The sequence below is a fragment of the Scomber scombrus genome, chromosome 9 (assembly GCF_963691925.1).
Source record: "Scomber scombrus chromosome 9, fScoSco1.1, whole genome shotgun sequence".
NCBI classification, from domain to species: domain Eukaryota; kingdom Metazoa; phylum Chordata; class Actinopteri; order Scombriformes; family Scombridae; genus Scomber; species Scomber scombrus.
Window position 1 is genome coordinate 8,354,474 of NC_084978.1, and position 23,128 is coordinate 8,377,601.

General features: G+C 38.0%; 1 protein-coding gene across 3 annotated transcripts in view; it reads left to right on the forward strand.

Moving 5' to 3' along the window:
* si:dkey-237h12.3 (teneurin-3) overlaps window positions 1-23,128 on the forward strand; it is a 130,546-nt gene that overhangs the window by 62,665 nt on the left and 44,753 nt on the right. For all 3 annotated transcript variants that reach the window (XM_062425567.1, XM_062425565.1, XM_062425566.1), the window contains 7 exons: window positions 2,459-2,584; window positions 4,375-4,589; window positions 8,611-8,821; window positions 9,869-9,970; window positions 10,985-11,179; window positions 12,244-12,444; window positions 17,346-17,531. In XM_062425567.1, coding sequence (XP_062281551.1) covers window positions 2,459-2,584; window positions 4,375-4,589; window positions 8,611-8,821; window positions 9,869-9,970; window positions 10,985-11,179; window positions 12,244-12,444; window positions 17,346-17,531 — 1,236 coding nt within the window. The remainder of the gene's footprint in view (window positions 1-2,458; window positions 2,585-4,374; window positions 4,590-8,610; window positions 8,822-9,868; window positions 9,971-10,984; window positions 11,180-12,243; window positions 12,445-17,345; window positions 17,532-23,128) is intronic.

The window sequence follows — 23,128 nt, forward strand, 5'->3', positions numbered from 1 at the left end:
TGCTCATGGCCCATAAATATTAATTGAACTGGCCTAGGTTATGGGAATAACTTATGCAAATTCATAAATTGAGGGCTATTCACCTCAAAGCAATTTGTTGATGAGGTAAGTGGGGATTCAGGTCCCTGGTGTACCAAGAGCAGTGAAGAGGGGACAGCCCTTGGTGGTTCTGTGAGGCGTGTGATACACAAGAGCCCACCGCCACACACAATTTCCTTTCTGTTGTAAAGTCAGTGATACTGGGAAACAGGAGTGCACAAAGTGTTGCTGTGGAGTGTCTCTAGACTGATCATGTTGAGTGAAGGAGAGTCTAAAATCAGGAACCAAGCCTGTCAAGGTGTATTTTCAGACAGTGAGACTTGTATCAAGCCAAGGCTCATTTATTTTCAAGGCTGAAAAACAAAATTTAAAAAAGCACATTACAAGTTCTTAAGCTATGAGGCAACAACTCCTTATGTGTGAGTGTACCATTTGACATGTCTCCATTTACGGGCGTCTGCTTGTCACCCTCAAGAGCAATTTTTTCTCTCAACATGAAAAGGTTTCATTTTCCAAAATACTTCATACAGATCTTGTAAATACAGGTTTTATTCAGTAGAAGATTACAGTACCTTTTTGTTCTTTAAGTAATACCATAGCCTGCTTTAATTTCATGTAGTCAATCATTTTGCAAGAGTAGGTGTCACTTTTTTATGAGGAGGGTGTTTTACTTTTGGTTAATGCTGCATGTCCTCTGTTAATCCTTGCAATACGGGACACAGCTCATCAGACAGTGTTTTTGTAGAATTCCCCAGTTAAAAGACACCAGGTATGAACATATTTACACATTAGTTATTTGAATGTAGACATTTTTGCAGCTTAACTAGGGCAAGGAGGATGTACTATGTGTTTGGATTCAGGGATTGTTTAACACATTGAAAAAGAAAATGACAAATCTGTCAAACTTGTCTGTGTTGCCAGTGCATTTGCACATCTGAACTGAGAATGATCTGTATCTGGCTGAAGATGGAGAAAGATTCAGAGAAGTTCAATATGTCAGTCAGGACAAAGCGACCACAGATCTCGACATAGCATATAATTCACAACAAAAAAAGGAATGAAAGTCTACAGATCACTCAGGTTTTCACATTGGGGGTACTGTCAGACTAGTCCATTCGAAATGTTTAGAAAAGTCAAACTTGTCAAAGATATTGATGGACCAGTCAGCACCCTTCGTTGATGGCAATGTTGCTGTTTTACTTCACAGGCAACAGAAATGAATTTTGACACTGAGGGTGCTGCTGGCTGAATGTACCGGGTATCCAAACATAGTCACTCAATGTTAAGTCTGCATTATTTGATTAGATTTCAAGGCTACGTAGTATGTGTTCATTTGATCCCCCAAGGACAGTGCTATGTGTATTCACACTAAGCTGATGCCAAGTATATTCATTAGCAGGCTTTGAAACTAAAGACGCTCTATTTCATACAAAGTACCAATTGATACAGTGTACGTACTATTGTTCCATCACTCTATTGGTCTCCTTCATATTTGATATTCTATCTGGCTCAACATCAACCCCTCAAGTTCTTTGCTGCAGTCGATATCCATCTTCTCAAAGAGCGGCGGGTGTTGGCGAAAAGTTCCTCCTGCAGATCAAATGGTCGGAAATCAAGATGCTACCTCAGCATGTTCCCTGGCTGGTGACTTTGAAGGAGATTGGCCCTCTCGCTGTGTTCACAGAAGCACCTCAGTTTCCCAAAACAACAAGAACACAGTTTGATTGCATCCAATACTGTGACAATAAAGCAGGTTGGTTGAATGAAAGCCAGATACAGTTTAGTTATGTAAGAGAACTGGAGGAGTTTTGCAGCTTCTTACTCTCTCACTTCCCCCTCCTGCTGTGACTGTCTGTCTCAATACACTGCCTTACACTTTCTTAAAAGTCTCTCACTCTGTCATTTCCTCCATTTTGCTTGTTCACACACTTCGCTGTGTCTTTGTATTCTCCTTGCTTTGTATTAGACTTGGAGAGTTTAAGACTTTTCCAGTGTTTCTCGTCTGCTTGTCTATAGTGAAAGCTTTGTGTCAAAATAGAAATTCTGCCTGCTGCTCTCTTTGATACAGTTGCTGTTTATGTGCAGACACTCTGGCACATTAATGAACAGCACTCCCTAAGGAAACATGCTAGAGCAACAGGGTTCCTACGTATTGATTGAAATGACTTTGTCTGGCCTCTTTCAGTGCTGTGTTTACACAAAAGCCACACATGGCAGAGTAGCCATAACAAACAAAATGTGAAGAGAAATGTTCGAAGTGAAACTGTTGTTTTTTTTTTTTATGCTTGCATTGGATCCAGCCATTATCCTCTCCCACAGGTCGTTGTGCTTAAGTGGCTTGATTGTTTTTGTGCGCCTATTTGGTTATTTGTTTATCCATTTCTGCAAGCCCACGCAGCTTTTTTTGTGTATTTCACAGCAATGCACCTTTTCGGCCTCAATTGGCAGCTCCAAGAGTTGGACAACCAGCCGGCTTTTGAAAATGGAGGAGTTGGGAAGACAGGGCCCACTCAGTCAAGCATAGTGACAGCTCTGGCTGCTGACGGTGAGAAAAAAAATAAGACTGACATCTGAATAAAGCGTTAGTGTCCTACTAATTAACATTAAAACAAGCCTTTACAGTATTAATACACAACAATAAACACCTTCTTCACCTTACATTCTACTTAAAAATCATGGTCATACATATCTGTAGTAATCTCAGGGTTGTCTTTCATTCCAGACATGAAAATAATTAACCCATAGATGATTGCTTGGCAAAGCGTGTTGACTAGCTGTCTGACACACTTAAACAAAGACTTGTTGGTCAGAAACGCATAAAATAAGACTACCAGTATTACTGCTTTTTTAAAATTAAGTTCTAACTTCAACAAATAGGTTTAAAAGGTCATTAAAAATACAAAGTCATTAAATCAAATGAAGGTTTAAACGACGATTAAGAAAGACACATTGCTACTGCAAAACATTTGGCCTCATGAATGACAGAGTAAAATGTTCAGTGCTTGATGCCCAGTCAGCCTTTTGAGATCTTTCACCTTCTGAATATTAATTGACTGATTTCCGACCGCTTTGTACTACCTAATCATAATCTTGAACCATTCTATATTCAACAACAGGCAAACAGGCCATCTCAGCTCACCTTTACAGCAAAAGCCACCAAATTAATCTCTAAGCACACTGCAGTATTTAGAATGCATGGCCACGAAAGCATTAATTGAGTTGAGTAGGCCAGGCAAAAGCTCAATTATTTAAACTTGGCTAGATTTAAATCCTCATAAGTACTGCTAATTAAGATAGCATGAGGCAGGTTTTGGACTGTTTAAAGGCAATCAATAGCCGGCTATTATTCTCCCCAGAGGTAAACTTGGCTTCCAGTCTTCACTTTGACTGAAGCTGAAGTGACAGGAAATGGCCTCATTACACACACAACACCAAGGTATGCAAATAATGGAGGTCTGGAGCAAACAGATACATACAGCTACAGTATCTCCATATCCACACACTGAATCACTTAAAATCAAGTGTTGAGTTGTTATTATGTTATAGGACAGATCTGTGCCATCCACGTATCAAGTTAAAAGTCATTGAGACAAGAAATTAAAAAGCACAACTGTGTTCCTTTTACAGCAGAGCTTTAGGCATCAATGACTTGAAAACACTCAAAGGTTTTTCTTCTTCACAATTAAATGTGTTCTTGTAATAGCACATTGCAGACTTAGATTCTTTATGCGAGCATGAGTCATATTAAAACTGGCCATCTTTCCATCTTTGGCACTGGTAGGGACACAGTTTAAGGGCATCATTCACCAAATTGTTTTGATTTGCTGTTATTACTCTGGCAAGGTAGCACTCAGTATATCTGACAGATTCCATTTAGACCTTATCTGATATGAGGCTTTACTCTATGAGTCACCTGCGACAGAGAAAAGACAGGAGATAAGGCCAGTTAGAGTCTTATAAAAAGCCAATTATACCTAGTTCTTTTTTGGGTGGGTGAGCAGTGCATCATGGATTAAAGGGAAACATTACTTCTAATCCTATGTTGGTAGGCCACTGATCATTTAGGGAAAAAATGATATGACTACTTTACAGTCATGTCTGAGCTTTAATAAAGGAATAAGATTATACAGGAAAGCAAATGTTAAGATTCAGCAATCACCTTATATGCAGAGATCAACGACTGACACAAAAACCCATATTGCATTTAAATGTGAGTGTGAAGGTTTTATCAAATGGCATGAATCTGATGATTTATACCGTATAACATTAACTGTGCTATTTTGATTATGTAACACCTGACGTGATATTGTTGGTGGATGTGTTTCTGTCTTCTAGGAAGGACTAGCGTGCTCCATCAGGAGAACAACTCCATTGATACAGGACAGGTTGACATAGGGAAGAGAGCGGGTCAGAGTGTCCCACCGGGAGTGTTCTGGCGTTCCCAACTAAGCATGGAGCAACCACGCTTCCTCAAGTTTAACATCTCGGTACAGAAGAATGCTCTGATTGGAGTCTATGGACGGAAGGGTCTTGCACCATCTCACACTCAGGTAAAGGCTTTTTAATTTTCCTTTGTGCCTATTTAAAGTTGCAACTTAATAACTTTTGAAAGAAGAAATAACATTATTTTTTCTTACAAATGGAAAATTGAATTCATGAGCAATACAATGCACCGACTGCCTGCAGCTACAGCCTTGCTTGAGCTGGTATGACCAATAGCTCGGGGTGGTTAATTTTAGCTAAAGTTGGCAAACTTAAAATAGCTATTGCTGTGTAACTGACATTACTGAGTCAGTTCAAGCCTCTTCTCTACTGTTGTACTGCATTTTTTATGCATGTCACAGATACATATTTCAATGGTTTTATAACAAAAGTCTATAGGAATGATGGGTGAACTCTTTCTGCCAATTGGCAGTTGTGGCAACAGTGGTCTCTGATGTAGTCAGACTGTAGACTTTAATGATGACCTCATCCTGCTCTTGTGAGTGTGAACATAAAATCGAACAAATCACACATTTTTAGGTAATCTCATCTTTATGGCCCTCACTACCAAATCAACACATGTCACATTATCATTTGATCCATTGTAAATATAAAAGAAAAATATTACTGCAGCTTAAATGCAGTTATAAACCACATCAAACAATGCAAATGCATATTATTTAAATCTGTCTCAATGAAATTCCTTATTATACTTTCAGACATGTATGCATCTTCAAATTAGAAGTGGGCTCCAGTTTAACTTCATCTTTCTTCTCTAAGCTTCAATTTGCCTGTGTGTGGGCAAGTCTTTCACTTTCACTAAATGTCTTCCATTTGCAAACTGAAGTGTTTCCAAAATGTCTGGTGTCACTTGAATGACATTTCTAGGCATCCAAATGTCCGACATCTGGTGATGGTGATGGAAGCACTCAGACAATGGCTATTTTCCACCACACTTGACTGCAAAAGCTCTTAGCTTCACCTTCTTGACATTTTCTCTTAGTAAAGATGGGCTTCACTCAAGTGTAGACAGTTACGGCCACTCTTTGATGGAACAAAGTCTGAGGTGAGTGACAACAGGTGAGCTGGAATGCACTTTCAAGGTGAAAGAAGGAAGCCCAACAAAATCAAAGACCAAAGGATACTAATTAACAAGAGACTACTTTTATGTCTCAGGCAATTGTTGTACAGACACTCAAGCTTGTCAATGCTGGACACTGTGTCCATTGTGGCCACCTCTAAATTACATTCTGTCCAGGTACCGGAGGCACAAATCAATGTATTTACTTAACTGAGCATGAAAGACTCCAATGAGAGATATTGACTGTTTGTCGTATTCACAGCTTGGAAGACAGGGCAACATTTAAGTGCAACAGTCTTTCTCAAAGATAGACTTCCTCCATCTGCTATTGAGTGTCTGTCTGTACTGATACAAACCAAACAAGTTAGAAAAAACAAACTTTTGTAGTGTTTATCTCAGGTATTTGTAGTTGTTATCAAGTGCTAGACAAAGTTCACTCAATCTGAAGGCTGGATAATTTACAGGCTGTGAGTGTTCCTCCTCTGTCCATGGGTACATCCAGAGGTTTCTCTACGCTTTTGTCTCTTGGCTGTTATTCATTGGCATTGTTGGATTGAGATGAGCTGGGGGGGGGGTGCTTTCACACCAGCTAATCGAGATGTACGTTCTTGGCCAGAAGGTTTAGAGCTTGTGGGATGAACTGTTTTATTACTTCTCTGTCGAGTCAACAACACAAAGAAGTCAACTTCCGCCAGGTTAATATCCCTCCCCCGCTCCCCTGCTCTACTCAAAGGGGTTTAAATCACAGTGTTGACTCCACCTGCCCCTTGTTTAATGCTCTCTTTGCTGTCGTTTGCAAGTCAGCTGAAAGGTTGTTTGGGTCCATGTTTGTCACATTTCTGAGCACTAAATCCAGTTTTAATGCATTGTCTTATACTTTTCTTTCAGCCATTTTGAAGGACATTGTGTTTCTATGTAGCTGAATGGTATGCTCATACTGATTTAAAATTGCATTCCTTTTTGGTCACTGGAGGACAAGTATGTATTTACCAAGATGACACATATAGAGTACTTAGAAAATATTTGGCTAAATATTAGCAGACAGTTGTTGCAAAACAACACCAACAGTGATTTGGAGTTGTGTTTCTGACTATCTGATATTATAGGTACAATATTTATGCTCCTTTTAGCTATGGTTAGGTCTCCAACAACTCGTGAGAAAATAACTGGCTTGACAGTTAGAGGTTACCAGCTAGTAGCTTTGTCTGTCTGCTGTTTGATGAAGGGCAAGTAGCATTCATTAGGTTTATCATGGCTTTTTTAGGGAAAAAAACAGTTTGGAAATGGGGTTGATGAGAGCTATGACACTTAAACCAAAATAATGAAAGAGGCTTAAAAGCCCAAAGAATCTGCTGGTTTGAGTTTAAAATGTTTTTTTGTTTAAAATGCTCATATGAACTGTTGTTATTTGAAAAAAATGCAGCTATAAGACTCAGATTTTAAAATGTTATTTAATTATAAGACATATTTAATGCATTTACATGGCTCACTATTTCCTTTTTTTTTTCAAAAAATATTTGTAAACTGGCCAAAATTGGGTAATTTTTGATTTTTTCATTATTTTCTGAAACTCTTGCTGATCTGCACCATAATCAGGTTTTTTGTTCCTATTTTCTCTTACTTTTTCCTCTTCACACTTTAATACCAGAGCTGTCCTCACCACTGTAACTACTTGGTTATCTGGCTGTACAAAAACTGAACAACTTTTTTATGTGGGAGACAAAATAATTTGATCTATTTGAAATTGATCTATTTCTTTTTCAAATTAATTAAATTCTAATAAAGGATGTGATACCTATTAAACATGAATTATGTATTATGTGTATCAAATTTAAATATCTCAACCGTGTGTCAGTCAAAATAAAAGTCCTCTGCAAAAAACCTAATTAAATTTAAAACAAACATCTTCTAAACCAAAGAAAAACAGCTACAATCTGTATGCATCACATTTCAAAGAAGCACACAGCCTTTCCAGTCAGGAGTCTTCACTATATGTTCAGCACATCTGTGTAGAAAGCAAGCGCTTTAGCCAAGGGATCTGCTGTGTGTATCTGCTGTGCTCCTCTGCATCCTATAGCCTGTTGGGGGATTGTTGGTATGTGTTACACTGTTTTCTGCTGCAGTGCTCTGTACCCTACAGCTTCAGTCAAAATGAGGTTCAGGTGTTTAGCCGGTGCTGTGAGAGCAGATGCACCACTTTACTCTTTTCACTTGGCAGGAATGACTCGTTACTCGTTGTTTACCCCATAAAGCAATGTTTGTTTGCAAAAAGAAAAAAATATAGAGACTGTAGAGTTATGCTGCATTCCCAGTATATGGGAAAGAAAAACATAAGCCTGAAGTACTGTGTATATATACTGTATTATATTTATTTTTATGCTGTGTTCAGTATGTACACAGCATACAGTTTCAACTGAAAAATTATGACATCGCGAGCAAGGAAATATTTGCTTTGAATTCATTTTAAAAAATAGCTTTAAAATAAAATAAAAAAGTTGTATGTAGTTTATCCATTTATTTGTATTTTGTGTGGTTACACCAGCACTGAATATATCTGCATCGACACAGCACATCATCAATGTTAATTTAACAGATTATAATAAACACACTGTCAGACTCTGCACAGCCATCAGTTAACGATATATTTTTAGGAGTATTTTCGAGCATTTGCCCTGAAGCCATATCAGCTTTATCAGTACACAAACAACTCTCTGAACAACATCTATTAACTCCACATAACTGCCACTGAAAAAAAAAAAAATCAACATTTATTATACTTGAATATTTGCTCGGTACACAAACCTGCTCTGATTGTGGTTGTATTACAACTTTGAAAAGTTCCTCTCATACTGTTGGAGCTGAATGCAATTATCCAACAGAAAAAAAACAAGAAAAAAAACAAACTTTTTGAACTCTCTTGCCTCTTTACTGCATGGTTTAATTATAGCAACATTAAAATAACAATCATCTGCATCTGCTTAAAATCTGTTCTGGGTGTTGTGTTGCAGTATGACTTTGTGGAGCTCTTGGACGGCAGCCGGCTTATCGCCAAAGAACATCGGATTCAGAATGAACCAGAGACGAGGGCCCGGCTGGAGCACCCAGTCACTGTCCACCAAGCCGGATTCATCCAGTACTTAGACTCAGGGGTGTGGCACCTGGCTTTTTATAATGACGGCCGGAGCGTGGAGGCAGTGTCCTATAACACCATCATCCAGGGTATGAGGACACATCTGCTGCAATGGCTGATGAGTGTGATTGGAATGATGTGTAATGACATGTTTGGAAGACTTTAATTTCTTTAAACAGCTGCGTCTGTATGGGCTTTTTGAAAAATCTGGCTGCCACACAAACAAGCTAAGCTTTTCAAACTTTGAACCACCTAGGAGGCAGATTTAGGTTTTCATTGGAGGGTAATGGATTATTTTGCTCAACACTGTAATACGAGCCCATGCACAGCAGTGTTTTGAAGTCTGTGAAATTTCCTTGTGGGTATTGAGGTAGGAAAACACTAAGGTTGAGTTAATGTTTTTATTTTTCTATTTCCTTTGGGGTATTCCATTGATCTGGTCACACAGATATGAAGGTATCGATGTTTGAGGTCAAAATTGCCTGGGTCCGATAACGGCTCAAGGGACATCCAATACAAGCTAGAGTAATAACAAAAAAAGTGTGTCCCCTTAACGCTGATCAAAATGAGGGCCCCAGTCTTTTGGGGGAGGCCTTTATGAGCGATGGTCTGTTGAATGAACACAAGATCTGTCTGTAGGATATGTCAGATTAACCTCAACACAGAGAGGATTTAAGCTGTAAACACTCAGGAGATTGCATGGCTTGTGTGGGCATGATCAGTCATTCAAGGGGTTTGGGTGGGGGCGGGTGAGGCAAGAGAGCGACAGGAGTGAAAGGAATGTCAAGGAAATTGAATTATTTGGTCTAATTTAAAATGCCTGTGTGACTTTTACTTAACATGGCTTAGATGTGAACAGTCTGACTGCAGCATACATGTTATGGAGGCTTAGACCTTAGTGGGACATGGAAAAATAGCTGTAAATGTATGCCATGCCTGATACAAGTACTGCAGATAAGAGATGCTTAGAAACCCTAGATTTATGAAGGGGAAAAAGGAAAAGTTATGGCTGCCTCACAGTATTTCATGAACTGTACAGTTGTAAATGTTATATTAAGAAGGTCTTTCAAATTTGCTCTCATATGACGATCTGATGAGTTATTAATAGTTGGACTTGCACACTGCTGTACCCACAGAATCTGTCACAGAGTGCGCACACAACTGTTATGGGAACGGAGAGTGTGTAGCAGGATCATGTCACTGCTTCCCAGGATTCATAGGGCCGTACTGTTCCAGAGGTAATTATTCAGCTTTTATACTCTTTTCTGTCCACTGTTTAAATTGTCAGTTCACCCAAATGATGAAAACAATCTCCCCTAACTTCTAGTGGTATCTATTTATGCATGTAGCGTTGGTTCTATTTGCTCTGGTCTTGAAATTTCTAAGATTTCTGCTGCCACTCCAACACAATGAGGGTGAAAGGAATTGTTCATGGTGCTCACAGCATTTAAAAGGGTCCTTTTGTAGAGGACAACAAACATTGCTGTCAAGTTGTCCAAACACTGTCTTGGTAATTATGACTAATCCACAGACCTCGCTACATAATTGCAACAACTTTAAACCAAAGAAATAGTCTCTATGAAAACTGCTAAAGCATGTTGTGTAGATTATCCAGAGCAACAGGGGTTTTGCTGACATTGCTGTTAAAATATTGCAAAAAATATTACACTTTGGTCCAAAATAAAATATCTTATCAACTATTGGATAGATTATTCCTACAGACTTTGATGATCGCCTGACTTTTATCTAGCTCCACCATCTTTAATTTGTCCACCAATTGGTCGATGACAAAATATCTGCAAACCAATAATATTTCCAACAGCCTCAGTTGCACTTAGTATTTCTGATAGCATTATGATTAGCAAATGTAAGCGCGCTCAAATGCTAGCCAAAGATGGTAAACAAACATCATCATGTCTTTGTGCAAATTTAGCTCAAAGCATGTCTCGACCAAATTATAAAACTATTCAAATCACCACCAAAGAAATCCCATTACTCCTCCATTGTATCGGGGAGCAGGGAAGAGATATGTCAAAACCTGGACAAAGAAAACCAAAGCTATCTGTGAGTTGTTCTAGCTGTGACTTTATAATATAAATATATATAATATAGTATAATTAACAAGATAAAAATTGACAGCAGTTACATTACTGAGAATATATATATATATATATATATTTTTTTTTTTTTTTTTTTTTTTTTTTTTTCAAAAGTAAAAAAAATCAACTCCTTATATCTTTGTCCATCCTCAGCTGCTTGTCCAGTCCTGTGCAGCGGTAACGGCCAGTACACTAGGGGGCGCTGTCAGTGCTACAGCGGCTGGAAGGGCACAGAGTGTGATGTACCTGCCTCGCAATGTATCGATCCTCAATGTGGGGGACATGGACTGTGTGTGGCGGGTAACTGTGTGTGCAACACTGGCCACAAAGGAACCAGCTGTGAACAAGGTAAATGAAAAGGAAAAAAAAAAGAAACACAGCTTCTCCCTGCTGGATTTGCAGCAGCTAGATATAACATATTTCTGTGTGAAGCTCATGGGGGATCGACACAGTCCATTGGTGAAACAATCAGTGTTTTCAACTCCACCAAGCAGATAATGCTTTCGATGTTGTTATTGATACCATGTGTATAAATTAACTCCCTCTTAGTGTTCGGAGCACATGAGTGTAGGCTACACACTGGAACAGATTGTGCGATGGCTGTTGATACAGTCACCTATTGGAACGCTCCACAGTTGATCACACCTGTTAAAATCAATCAGTCAATGACATCCTTTCCTTCCTTTATTGGGAAGGAGGTGCTCTGTCTTTAATGTCAGCGTTTTCCACTCCCCCCTACACTCCAGTGCATTTAACTGTATTGATCCACATGTAGACAAAAGGCTGTTATCAGCTCAGATTTACATGTGCAGGTTGTTGACCTTTCATGTAAAAAGATATTGAGTTCACTAAATGAATATATTGTGGGTTGTTTTTTTGAAGTGAAGCAATATGTTAAGACAGGAGATAAATAATCAATATAGTCCAAGCAAATATGGAAATGCACAGAGCAATCAACTCCAGAGGAAGCACAATTACATTGTTGCAAATTATCCCTTGTTAGTAATGGGTTGATTATGTTGGTCATAATTGCCAATTATTAACTTAGATCAGCAAGTTGATCTGCAAATTGTTAATAGTAATTGATAATATCTGTCTAGACACTAATTATGCCCCTATTCCTTGTGCCTATAATGGAGCATAATTACGCTGTCAGTATATTGGAAGAACCCTATAATATACAGTAGAGGAGCTAGTTGAACATAGGGTGGAAAATTACTACCAGCCACCACTAAACACTGCAAAAAAAAGAAAAAAGATCAGCTGTGGCTCACCAGCCATCATCTGGCACACACACTTCCACTTTAAAAACGATTTTTGGCCGGTAGCAGAGTCAAAGTGGCTGGAGTAAATAAGTAGGTCTTATATCCTGTCTAACTGACATCTCTGTCGCCCCAACTGTGTGTCCTCAGTGGACTGTGTGGACTCAACGTGCTCAGGTCATGGAGCCTGTCATCATGGTGAGTGCCACTGTAACCCGGGCTGGGGAGGGATCAGCTGTGAGATCTTGAAGAGCACTTGTCCAGAGCAGTGCTCCAGTCACGGCACCTTCAACACAGACTCGGGAACCTGCATCTGCGAGGCAAACTGGACAGGGGCCGACTGCTCCATAGGTAAGAACATGTTTCACTCTCCTTTGATCACTTAATCTGAATGATTATTTTAATGATCAATTAATCTGCTAATTATTTTCTCAAGTAATCATTTGGGCCATGGTACATCTGATATTTTGTAAAAAAATGTGAATTCAAATTACTTGCTTTGTCCAAACAACAGTCCAAAATCATAAGATACTGAATAACAATCATATACAATGACAATATCTGAGAAGCTGGAATTAAATGTAGCTTTATCAAGTGATTATCAAAATAGTCGAGTCTAGACTAGTCTGTCGATTGACTTCAATTAATCAATGATTCAGCTCTAATATCATTACAGGCTTTATTAAAACATATTTTCAAAATGTGACAATCCTGGTACCTTCATTTTTTATATAACCACTGGGGGTGACAGAGTTAGAGAATTTCAAATGTTTACATTGGCTTTAACAGAGTCAATGACACATTAAGCTACTTAGAATAGTAATTTAAAAGATCTTATGTTTGGTTCATTCATTCATTTCTTGATGCCATTAGCGCAGTGTTGCTTGTTCTGCACTAACAAATCTTTGCAAACAGTACAATCTGTTCTTTTATGTATTTTTTATGTGCAGATGATGTTTGAGTTTCGATAACAAGTGACTGGCAACAAATTATTTCTGTATTTAATCCAAACAACCACTTCCCCCCTCCTTGCTGTGCACACACACTGCAGCACCAGGTGTCCACAATAGGAGATGTAAACGCCTTTATTAACAAGCTTTAGGTTGAAATTAAGGATATATCTCTATATGTGGGTGTTTTATTCAGAAACGTAAGAAATAATTATTCAACTAAACTCGTTCAAATAAAACTGTTAAAATCACAGAAAGCAATGTGATATATGCTTAAAGCTTTAATTATTAAAAAAAATCACAATTAATCACTTATTTTTTATTTTGTATATATATAATTTAATGAATATCAGAGGACAATTTGTTTCCCTAAATTAATATGTCACAATTTGAAATTAAACTCTTTGAATAGTATAGACAGTTAAATCAGTATTCTACAGCTTTCTCCCCACAGTACACATGAAGGAACCAAAATTATTCATTTGTGATGTCCGATTGATTCATAGTCTGCATTTGCTTCAAGATGATGAATGGGAGCCTGACTCACTCAAGTTTTTCATCTTGAGAACTATGATGTGCACTGTATGTTATATTACAGACAGCGTTGGGTTTTATGAGCTTTATGTTACATCTTTCCTACATAACCTAGAAAGTTTTAATTGCTGAAATTTGGGTGCAAGTTATATATTCCACTAATATAAGAAAGCAACTATGATAAGAAAGTTTTCTCTGGAAAATGAAGATGTCTTCACTTGTGTTCAGAGCTGTTAATTTGATTAATCTTTCGTGAGAACAACCACATTCTTTGTCTCCTCGCACAACACAAACAAACCAAGATGTCGACAAAGGTCTCAGTTCCTGTCCAGGTTGGAGTAAGAAAGTAATCTGAACTGACCACGGGAAACAACCCCCATCCCTCCTGAAAAAAAAGCTTTCTCGGTAATAGGGAGGCAGATGTTGACATCTGATAGCCAGCAGTCACTTGTGCTTCGAAAGTGTTTTATAACTTGAGAAAGGGTGAAAAGAAGGGCACACGCCTAAATCTGAGTTGCTGTTCATATTCATTTTCCTTGAGGTCCAAGAAAGGCGCCTTGAAATAAAATGTATTATTATTATTATTATTATTATTATTATTATTATTATTATTATTATTATTATTATTATTATTATTATTATTATTTTATGTAGTTTATGTTCTTTACTACATTATATATTCACCAGAGAAGTTTGATTTTTTTTTTTTTTAAGGAAAAAAAAAGTTGGTTAAAACTGAAACGACTAATATTGATAATCACTTAATGTGTGAATCTGTGACATACATACATTTATAAGCCTTAATTTGCTTTCAGTTTGGCAGTTGGAGCATAAATGTGCAAAATACAGAAATGCTTAATTTTGTTTTGGATTCAGTACATAATAATGTAAGTGTGATCACACAATTAAAATTTGGTAATCAACACTTGCAGCACGTGTTGGTTTGAAACACAACATATGTTAACAACAAAGCTTTGACACCACACATTAATCTTGTGCAACTTGACATATTCTTTTTGAAAAGTATCACCAAAATGTCTAATTTTAAATTAGGTCTAATAGATGTGTTGGGAACCTTTTTGAAAAAAGGCCAGTTTATTTTACACCTGCCTCAGGTTTTTTAGAGGAGGAGACAATCGCGTTTTCCCATCTGCTTGCAGCAGAGCCTATTAATTTGTTACCAGCTTTGTATTCAGAGGGTTTGCCTTTCGACACAGGTAGGTGACATGTTAGTTCAAAGGCTGGCCCCTCCCATCTGTTATCTGTGCCTGTGATTCAGGTGATTTATGTGCTGTTTCCCCCCTCCGAATAGACTCATTCTCTGTGTGTGAACCCAGAGCGAAACACAATGGCCATACTGAGTCAAACAATTAAAAAGCAGTAGTCGGAGTTTGTTTCTGTCAGTATAAAAGGCTGTTATTTTTCTTGGCTGAAATTCAATTGGAAATTAAAGAATAAAGAGGGTGGATGGTACGTTTGAGATGATAGATGCGTGTTTGGACCTTTTGAAGCAGCATGCAGCCGGTTGGGTCGGTGCCCAAGAAGAAAGAATGATTGTTTTGGTGAAGAGGGATTTTTTTCCCTTTGTGTCTCTCTTCATTTTCTTTTTTTAAAAGAGAAGTTATTTGTTATTCTGTTAAAGCATTCGAAATTCCAGACATAATCCTCTCACTCAGCAAGATATCTGGAGCCTGTCAATAGCAGAACTGACGATGTTGGCCTCGGCGCAGTCCAAAAGTTAGGGAGTTTACCCACCTGGGTGGGTGGAGGAGTCCTTCCTAATTAATGCTGCCGTTCTTCTTCAATTAAATAAACTTTAATTAACAAGCACGTAGCATGGATCGACCGCCCACAACCCCTATCCAGCTTGAGTCAGGGGCATGTTAAAGGCAGATAAACACTTTTTCACTAATGAAAAATTGATTGCATAGATTCTATGGGAAGGAGGTATCCCTTTGGAATCGAATGACTCCCCTCCAGAGGCATGTTTAATATTCTACAATGTCGGCTTGACTTAATCAGAACCATCCAAGGTCTCTCAATCGAAGAAAATCTCTATTCAGAGAGCTGGAAACAGACAGTTAAAAGAGCCTCAGTAAAAGGGGATGAGTGTGGGCATAGCAGTGGGGGTGGATTAACTTAAAAAATAATAAAAATACATGAACAAAATTAGGATATATTTTATCCATGACTTTCTATATTTTGAGTGGCAGAATGATGTCTCTTGGCTAATATGCTTTCCCTGCAGTCTACACCAAGTTGTTAAAAGTCACAAACTTTTCAGTTATGTGGCTGTATAAATTTCCTGGAGCATCTAGTCACATCAAGTCTGAGGACATACTTGAGCTACTTTCTCCTAGTATGCTATTGTCACAGTGGAAAGCTTTATGGCTCCTCTGTTCAGCAGCTTTGATAGATGCTCTTGGTTCCAGTAAATGAACATTTCTTATTCTCACGCAAGAGCAGCCACAGCTTGTTGAGTGTTAGCTTTAGCCTGGTACACACTGATTTACTTACCACCCATGGATTCAATCATTTGAATTTGCTTTTCTGAAGATAACACGGATTCATAACAGCTGCTCTGCTGTTTCCGATGCTTTGAGTACTTGAAATCTGACATCTCTCAAGTTCAGACATGAGAACCTGCTTAAATTCATAACCCTCACCTCAGTCTAACAAGAAGCCATGCAAATGAGCTTTCAGAATATGTAAAACCTGAAAAGAAAACAATTAAAAACCGTTGTCTTGAAAGCTTTTAGATGCACAAAGTAATTTCTGTGCTTTACTCTTTCTTGTGCTCTGAATTTAGACTTTCTGAATGATGACAGGTTTTGTTCCATTCCTAAAGCTTCTGTACTCGTGGGAAAATAGGATGATCAATGAAATTACTTAGATAAAGATGACTCAAAGTGGCTGCAGCAATAAAAATGACAATAATAGCCTGTGTTGATTGTGCATGTGCATGGAAGAGTCTCTTTTCTATTATTCCAGGGTATTTATTTAGAGAAAATACTTACATTTTGTGTGATAAGCTTTGATCTCATTTTAGATGGGGGAAATAAGTGGTTGTTACACTGATTGGACCCGTTTGTTGATAAGCTAATTTAAATATAGTCCTCTATAATTTGCTGCTGTGTACATTTTTACACAAAATAGATCCACACTAATTTATATGTCATCCATCTGCCATCATAGTGCCTAGAAACAATGCACAATGTGTTTCTCTGTGATGTTCAGTTTAAGGATGTATTTCTTCACTGAGGATCGTAATATACAGTCATTATGCTTGAATCGATTATCTAAGAGAACTGTGTTGTTGCCGTGCTCTATTGTACAAATTACATGTCAGGCACTGAGACGTTGAGTGACTTAATTATCACCTGCCATAAAAGTAAAGCCACTAAATACTGAAGTTAACGTGATACTTTTTAGAGGACAGTCTAAAGCTTTGCAATGTTGATGGATGGCTGTAATTTTAGGTGTCTTCTGATGGGATATTATCAGATATTGCTCATCTTTTTTTTTCTTTAAAAAAATAATATATATTTTTTTTTTTGTAATTAAGTTTAAAACTGGTCTTGTTTACAGTTAAACTTTTTGGCCCACTTTAACCAAGGGAGCCAACCCTTCTAGCAGACATCAGAGCTTTTTTCAATAGTGGCAGATGCGTCTATACATAATGCAAAAATAGACAAATACAGAAGAAAAAAAGTGGCTTTTCTCAGTACAGAAGCTATACGTCTCAATGGCTTCTTTCTTTTTCAACAGAGGTGTGTGTGGTGGACTGTGGTCCTCATGGCTCGTGCATCAGTGGAGTGTGTCACTGCGAAGAAGGCTGGACAGGGCCGGAATGTGAGCAGAGGGACTGTCACCCACGCTGCATCGACCACGGAGTCTGCAGGGAGGGCAAGTGTGACTGCCACCAGGGCTGGACCGGTGAACACTGCACCATCGGTGAGCCACGATGACACATACTATACACCTACACACACTTGACAGTAGGGCACTGACTGCAGAGGAAATGTATTCATGGGCAGTCTTAAAAGCAACTTTGGAGTGAGAATATCAGTATTTTCAGTGCAGCTTTTAAGCTGATGACAGAGATTGTGACTCAACTCTGTTGCTGCCTACTGGCTACAAAGAAGTAACTTTTCATGACAAAATAATGATTAGTTTTTGGTGGTATTTCCTGCTTGAGGTCAACTGTGGTGCTGTGCTGTGCTGTTTTTGTATTGAATTTCCCAGATATTGCGAAAACATTGTAGCCAGTACTGTGGCACTTTTGTCTTTAAGATTTTTCCTTTCTTTTATTTTTTTCTCAGCATTGATCATCAATGGTGACTACTTCTAAATGCAGTAATGGTGTAGTTTTTACATTCCCTTTTGTTTGTAAGGAAAACACTGTTGTTGCTTCAGGCAACATGAAATGCAACCTCTTTTGTGCACAGTGAGTCTTTTCTAAGACAGAACTATCCAAAACAAGGAAACGTGGAAGATTTTCTTGAACTGGGTATGACTTAAAACTGATAATATATTGTGGCCATTGATAGAAGCAAGACTTTATAATAATTTATAGAATTTAATTAAACAGTTAAGCATCTCTCCCACTCATCAGAAATGTTTTACTTTCCTTGTTTTTTCTCTTTTCTCTTCTCCTCTCTGTAAAATCTCTCTTCTTTTTGCAAAATCTCACCACAACTTTGTAATGTGTTATCACCCACTTAGAAATTCCACCTTTTAAACTGCTGAAGTGATGCTCCTGTATTAGTGAGTCAAGGGCAGGTATTTAGGGAGCTGAAAAGCCACGGGTAGGCCTCTTTGGAATATCATTTTTCTGAAATGGCGGTGCTTCACCTGGCATTAATGAGGATAATGAGTTCTGAGATGTCACTTCCTATTGACCTTTAGCTCAGACTTCCTCGACACCTTACCCCCTGTCAAAGGTCCTGTAGTTAAACCCTGACACGCCGCATCAAACAGCATTCCCCCAAGTGTCATCTCAAACCTCTCAATGACGACATTCCCTGTGAAACAAAGATCTGGCACTCCAAACTATTCAACCCTAATTATGTGTTTACAAGTTCTCTCATCAGCAATCTCCCATCCACAGCAGTGATCCATCTCTGAGGGGAAAGGAGTTTGCAGTGAGGGAGTTGTTGGAAGGGTCGCATCCCTGATCTTATTAATGTTTCCCTCCGCAGAGCCAACTTTTCACCATCCATTTTCTCTTTCTTTCCTCCTGTTTAAGGCTCCCGTCAGGAAAGTAACTCCTTGCTTTGGATGCAGCAGGGATGAATAGGCAGCGCGTTACCTTTTCTTGGAGAACTGGGAGCTTATTTTGTCTTTCAAACCCTGAATAACTGCCATTTGCACAAAGCGCCTTTTAATCACATTACATGGCCAGAGCTTGAATAGAAGACTTCCTCGGCCATTCTTTTGTCACAAGCATCTAGATCCTGTTTTATATGCAAGGCTTAACCCATTGTCTGTGCTTTCTCAGCGCTGCAGTTTACTACTAAGGTGTTTTTGATTAATCTTAGTGTTCTGTTGGTGCGTTGTTGTGCAGTTGTTGAAATCACTGAAGTGGAGATGACAGCAAAATTGGAAAAAAGAAAAAAAAACTTAAATATTCAGCTTTATGATTCATTCATATTAAAGTGAGTGTGAGCCAACATACCTCTTGACAAGTAGACAGTAAAATGTTTTGAAGCATACCTAGATGAAAGTAGTCTGAAGACAAAGAGTGTTATAACATTCATATATTAAGAGAAAAAAAGGGCATTTCTCTTTGGGTTAGCCTGTTAGTGTCTTGCTTTGGCAAAGTAAAGCAGATGGAGAATGTTAACAATGAATATTTTACTAAGCTTAAGATGCTGAATCAATTTGTGTGCTTCCTACGTACAGTAATATCATCATAATCATCAAATGACACTTTTTGCAGAAAATTGTGGTGATTCTGATCACAGAAGCATCTACAATTCTGATTAACAATTTCCTGCTTTAATTAACACCTTCACTCTAGGTCTGTCAAAAACCGGATGTTTTTTTTTCTTTTTTTCTCCCCTAAACTAAACTATGAATCCACTCCTCTAAACCTGCAGCCTCTGTCTCTTTTGTTTGTCTCTCTCTAAAACCAATTGTCTACTTTTTTTTTTTATTTGCATTTTTTTTATCCCTTTCTCTCTAAAACCAAATTACTACTATTTCTTCTATTTGCATTTTCTAACTTCTATTTATATCCATTCTCTTTTCTATTTTATGTCTGTATGCCTGTCTGCGTACCTCTCTGTCTCTCTTCAACTCCCTCTTGGCTTACATGTATAGCCCTGGATTCCAGAGTATCAGGTAAAAAAAACACTTTTCATTTTGCTTGAGAATTATATTTTTTCATTTAAGATATTTTTTTCTGATCCAGCTGAATGCCTTTATTTTGCCTGTGACTTAATTGAACACTGTTTTTGAAAAAAAAAGGGTGAGCTCGAACATTCTTCTCTTTCAGTAATATCAGCAGTGATTTCCTGTCACTCATGCCTAGTATTAGCTATTCAGCTCAGGTACCACAACAACTGTAATTTATATACACAGTACAGAAATTGAAATTAAAGAAGAAGCTAAAACGTGCTTTACCTTCACTGCTGACGAAGACAACGATAATCTTCGGGAAAACTACCTGCAAAGCTTACTTTTCAAATATTAAAACCTAGTTGGCAGGTACATCCACTTTATGCCAGCAAACGTTTTTACTTTTTGTGCTCCCTGTAAGTTATAAGTAAATGTGTTTGTCAGTCTTAGCTCTCTGCCACCACAGAGATAAGTAATTTTCTTTTCCAAATGTTTTCCTTTCCTCGGTTGTGTAATAGGAGCAGTCAAGATAGGATATAAAGGTAAATTGAACCACTACCCCCCCCAAGGGAGATTGTCACAAACAATCCCTCCCTGCTCTCTGTCTTTCCTAGCACGGCGTTTATACACCTGTTCTATGTCCGAGTCGATCATAATGTTTCTGCTGTGATCCTGCTCCCTCGATATGTCCCCTCATCTCCTGTCCGTCTAAACCAGTCTCACACAGATTCCACGGTCCCTTCTCCCACTGTCTTAATTCCCTGTGTCTGCCAGATTAAACGCCCAAACTGGTGTGGTTTAGTCATGTTTCGGCTCCCTGTCTTCACCCTCCACTAGAAGGAATGCGATCTGGCAGCAAGTGCTCTGTTTTCTGTAAATGTAGAGACTCTGGATCCTCCCCCTTCTTCCTCACACTTCTTCCTCTATTTACATGTATACCTCCACTTCCCTTTGATGTTGCCGTTACTTCACATGAGTATTTCTAACATCTGTAATGGGCTATTCCAACTGTGATTATTTTAAAACATGAACCTCCAAAGACAGCCATTGACTTTTTTAAATGGGATTTGTGCAATCCTGATTCAAATACAAAAGAAATCCCAGATTGTTGCTGATTTTACTCAAAGACAGCTGCTGAAAATCACACTACGAGGAATCACACAAACAGAATAGAAATAATTCAAACAAGAAAAAAAAGGAAATTCAAACTTTCATTTAAACTATATTAGCTTCAAATCTGTTATGTGGAATTGACTCAAAAGCACTGACATGCAGTGGTGGAAGAAGTATTCAGATATTTTACTTAAGTAGAAATAAAAAAAATACAGCAATGTAAAAATCCTCTATTACAAATAAAATTCCTGCATGAAAAATAATATTTAAGTAAAAGTACATAAGCCTTAGCTGCAAAATGTACCTAATGTATTAAAGTCAAATGTTATGTCCTTTTGCCTTTGATCCCTTGTACCCCCAAGAATAATGAACTGTAGGCCAGGGCTTTATTCAAATCCACTTTATGTCAGAGTTATTGGTTTTGCTTCTTTTTTTAAATTTGTTTTTTATTCTCATTTCAGTTAAATAAAAATATCTTCATACTTATTTTTAACTTTTAGTGTAGTTTTAGTAAACTGTAATACATCAGTTGTATTCTATGTGTGATTTTATTGAGTTGCTGCACTATACCTATAGTATACTCTTGAGTGATTTTGTTGAACTTTATTAACTCTGCTTTATGCTCTGAATGATTTTCCTCAAAAGTAAAGTGGATGTGTTAAAAGCAGTTACAGACTGCTTTGATTCAAGGTCATATCTTGCTGTGTATGTCATATACAACCTTCACTCTGTGTGGAAAAAAAAAAAGATGTACTTTCCAGAAAGATGACTTGTCTCCTTTTTCATATCATGTTACCAACTAGGGCGTAGCACAACTCCTGTTGCATGATATAAGAGAGAGAAATGAGGAGAAAGTGAGTGCTGCTTGGGAAGGATGCATTAGGTTTTGACAATTTTGCGTGATAGCATTGAAGCCTTTTATTGTGGTTTTGGAATCTTATAGCACTTATATTCTAATACCCAAAGAAAAGAGAATGTTTATTTTTTCATCCATAAACTTTTATTCATTGATTGTGACTATATCCTATTAGGTGAGTGGTTTTTCTTTTCTCATTTTTCATTAAATACCCTTCGGCTCTTCACTTTGAGGGAATAGTTCACCTACTCCCGCACTCGCATGTTGAGTCGGGACCTAGGTACTATATGCAGGCTGAAGTATCCCACAGGTACATCTCCCACTGATAATTGATTTGTACTCTGCTCCACTTCAGATGTACCTAGATCCAGGGTGGGTGACCCCGGGCATGTAGATTGTGTACATTCAGAAGGGAATACAAAATAGTTATGGGAATATAAAAAGAGCAAAGGTATAGGTCTCTGCCCCACCCCCAAACCCTCCAGTCACAAGTCAAGTCAATTTCATTTATATAGTGCCAAATCTCATCAGAAGTTATCACAGGGCACTTTTAGAGCAGGTCTAGACTGTCCTACTTAATTTACAGAGAACCAACATTGTAGATGAAAAAGAACAAAAGGAAGTCCCCAAGCAGTCCAGGCCTATAGTAAGGATGACTTATGTGATTCAGCCCTATATAAATAAATATTGATTAATAATAGTACAACTAGGGAGTGGTCCAAAGCAGTCATTGGAATTGTTTTTATGTAGCAGTTAAATGACTTATCTGATCAAAGATCAGGTCCCCAGATGGTTGTGCTGGAAAACTGGGTAGTACCTTCCGGAGTAGCTGAATCATTAAAGTTGTTTAGGCCAAGCACAATAACTTCTGTTTTGTCTGAGTTTAGTAGCAGAAAATTGTTGGTCACCCAGGACTTTATTTCCTTAAGGCAGGCTTGGACTTTAGCTAACTGATTGGTTTCATCTGGTTTCTGATAAATATCATTTGTTATCATCTGCATAACAATGGAAATTGATGGAGTGTTTCCCAATAATATTACCTAAAGGAAGCATCTATATCCCATAAGGCAAATCGTATTGATCCAAGAACAGAACCTTGTGGAAATATGTGTCTAACGTTTGCGTGCATTGGAGAATTACAGACTAACTACTGTTGAAATTGTATCTGTTGGACTGTTGATAACACGCTTAAGTTTTAATGTTTTTCAGGTGGGAAAGTAACCATGTAGATTCCCAGTAT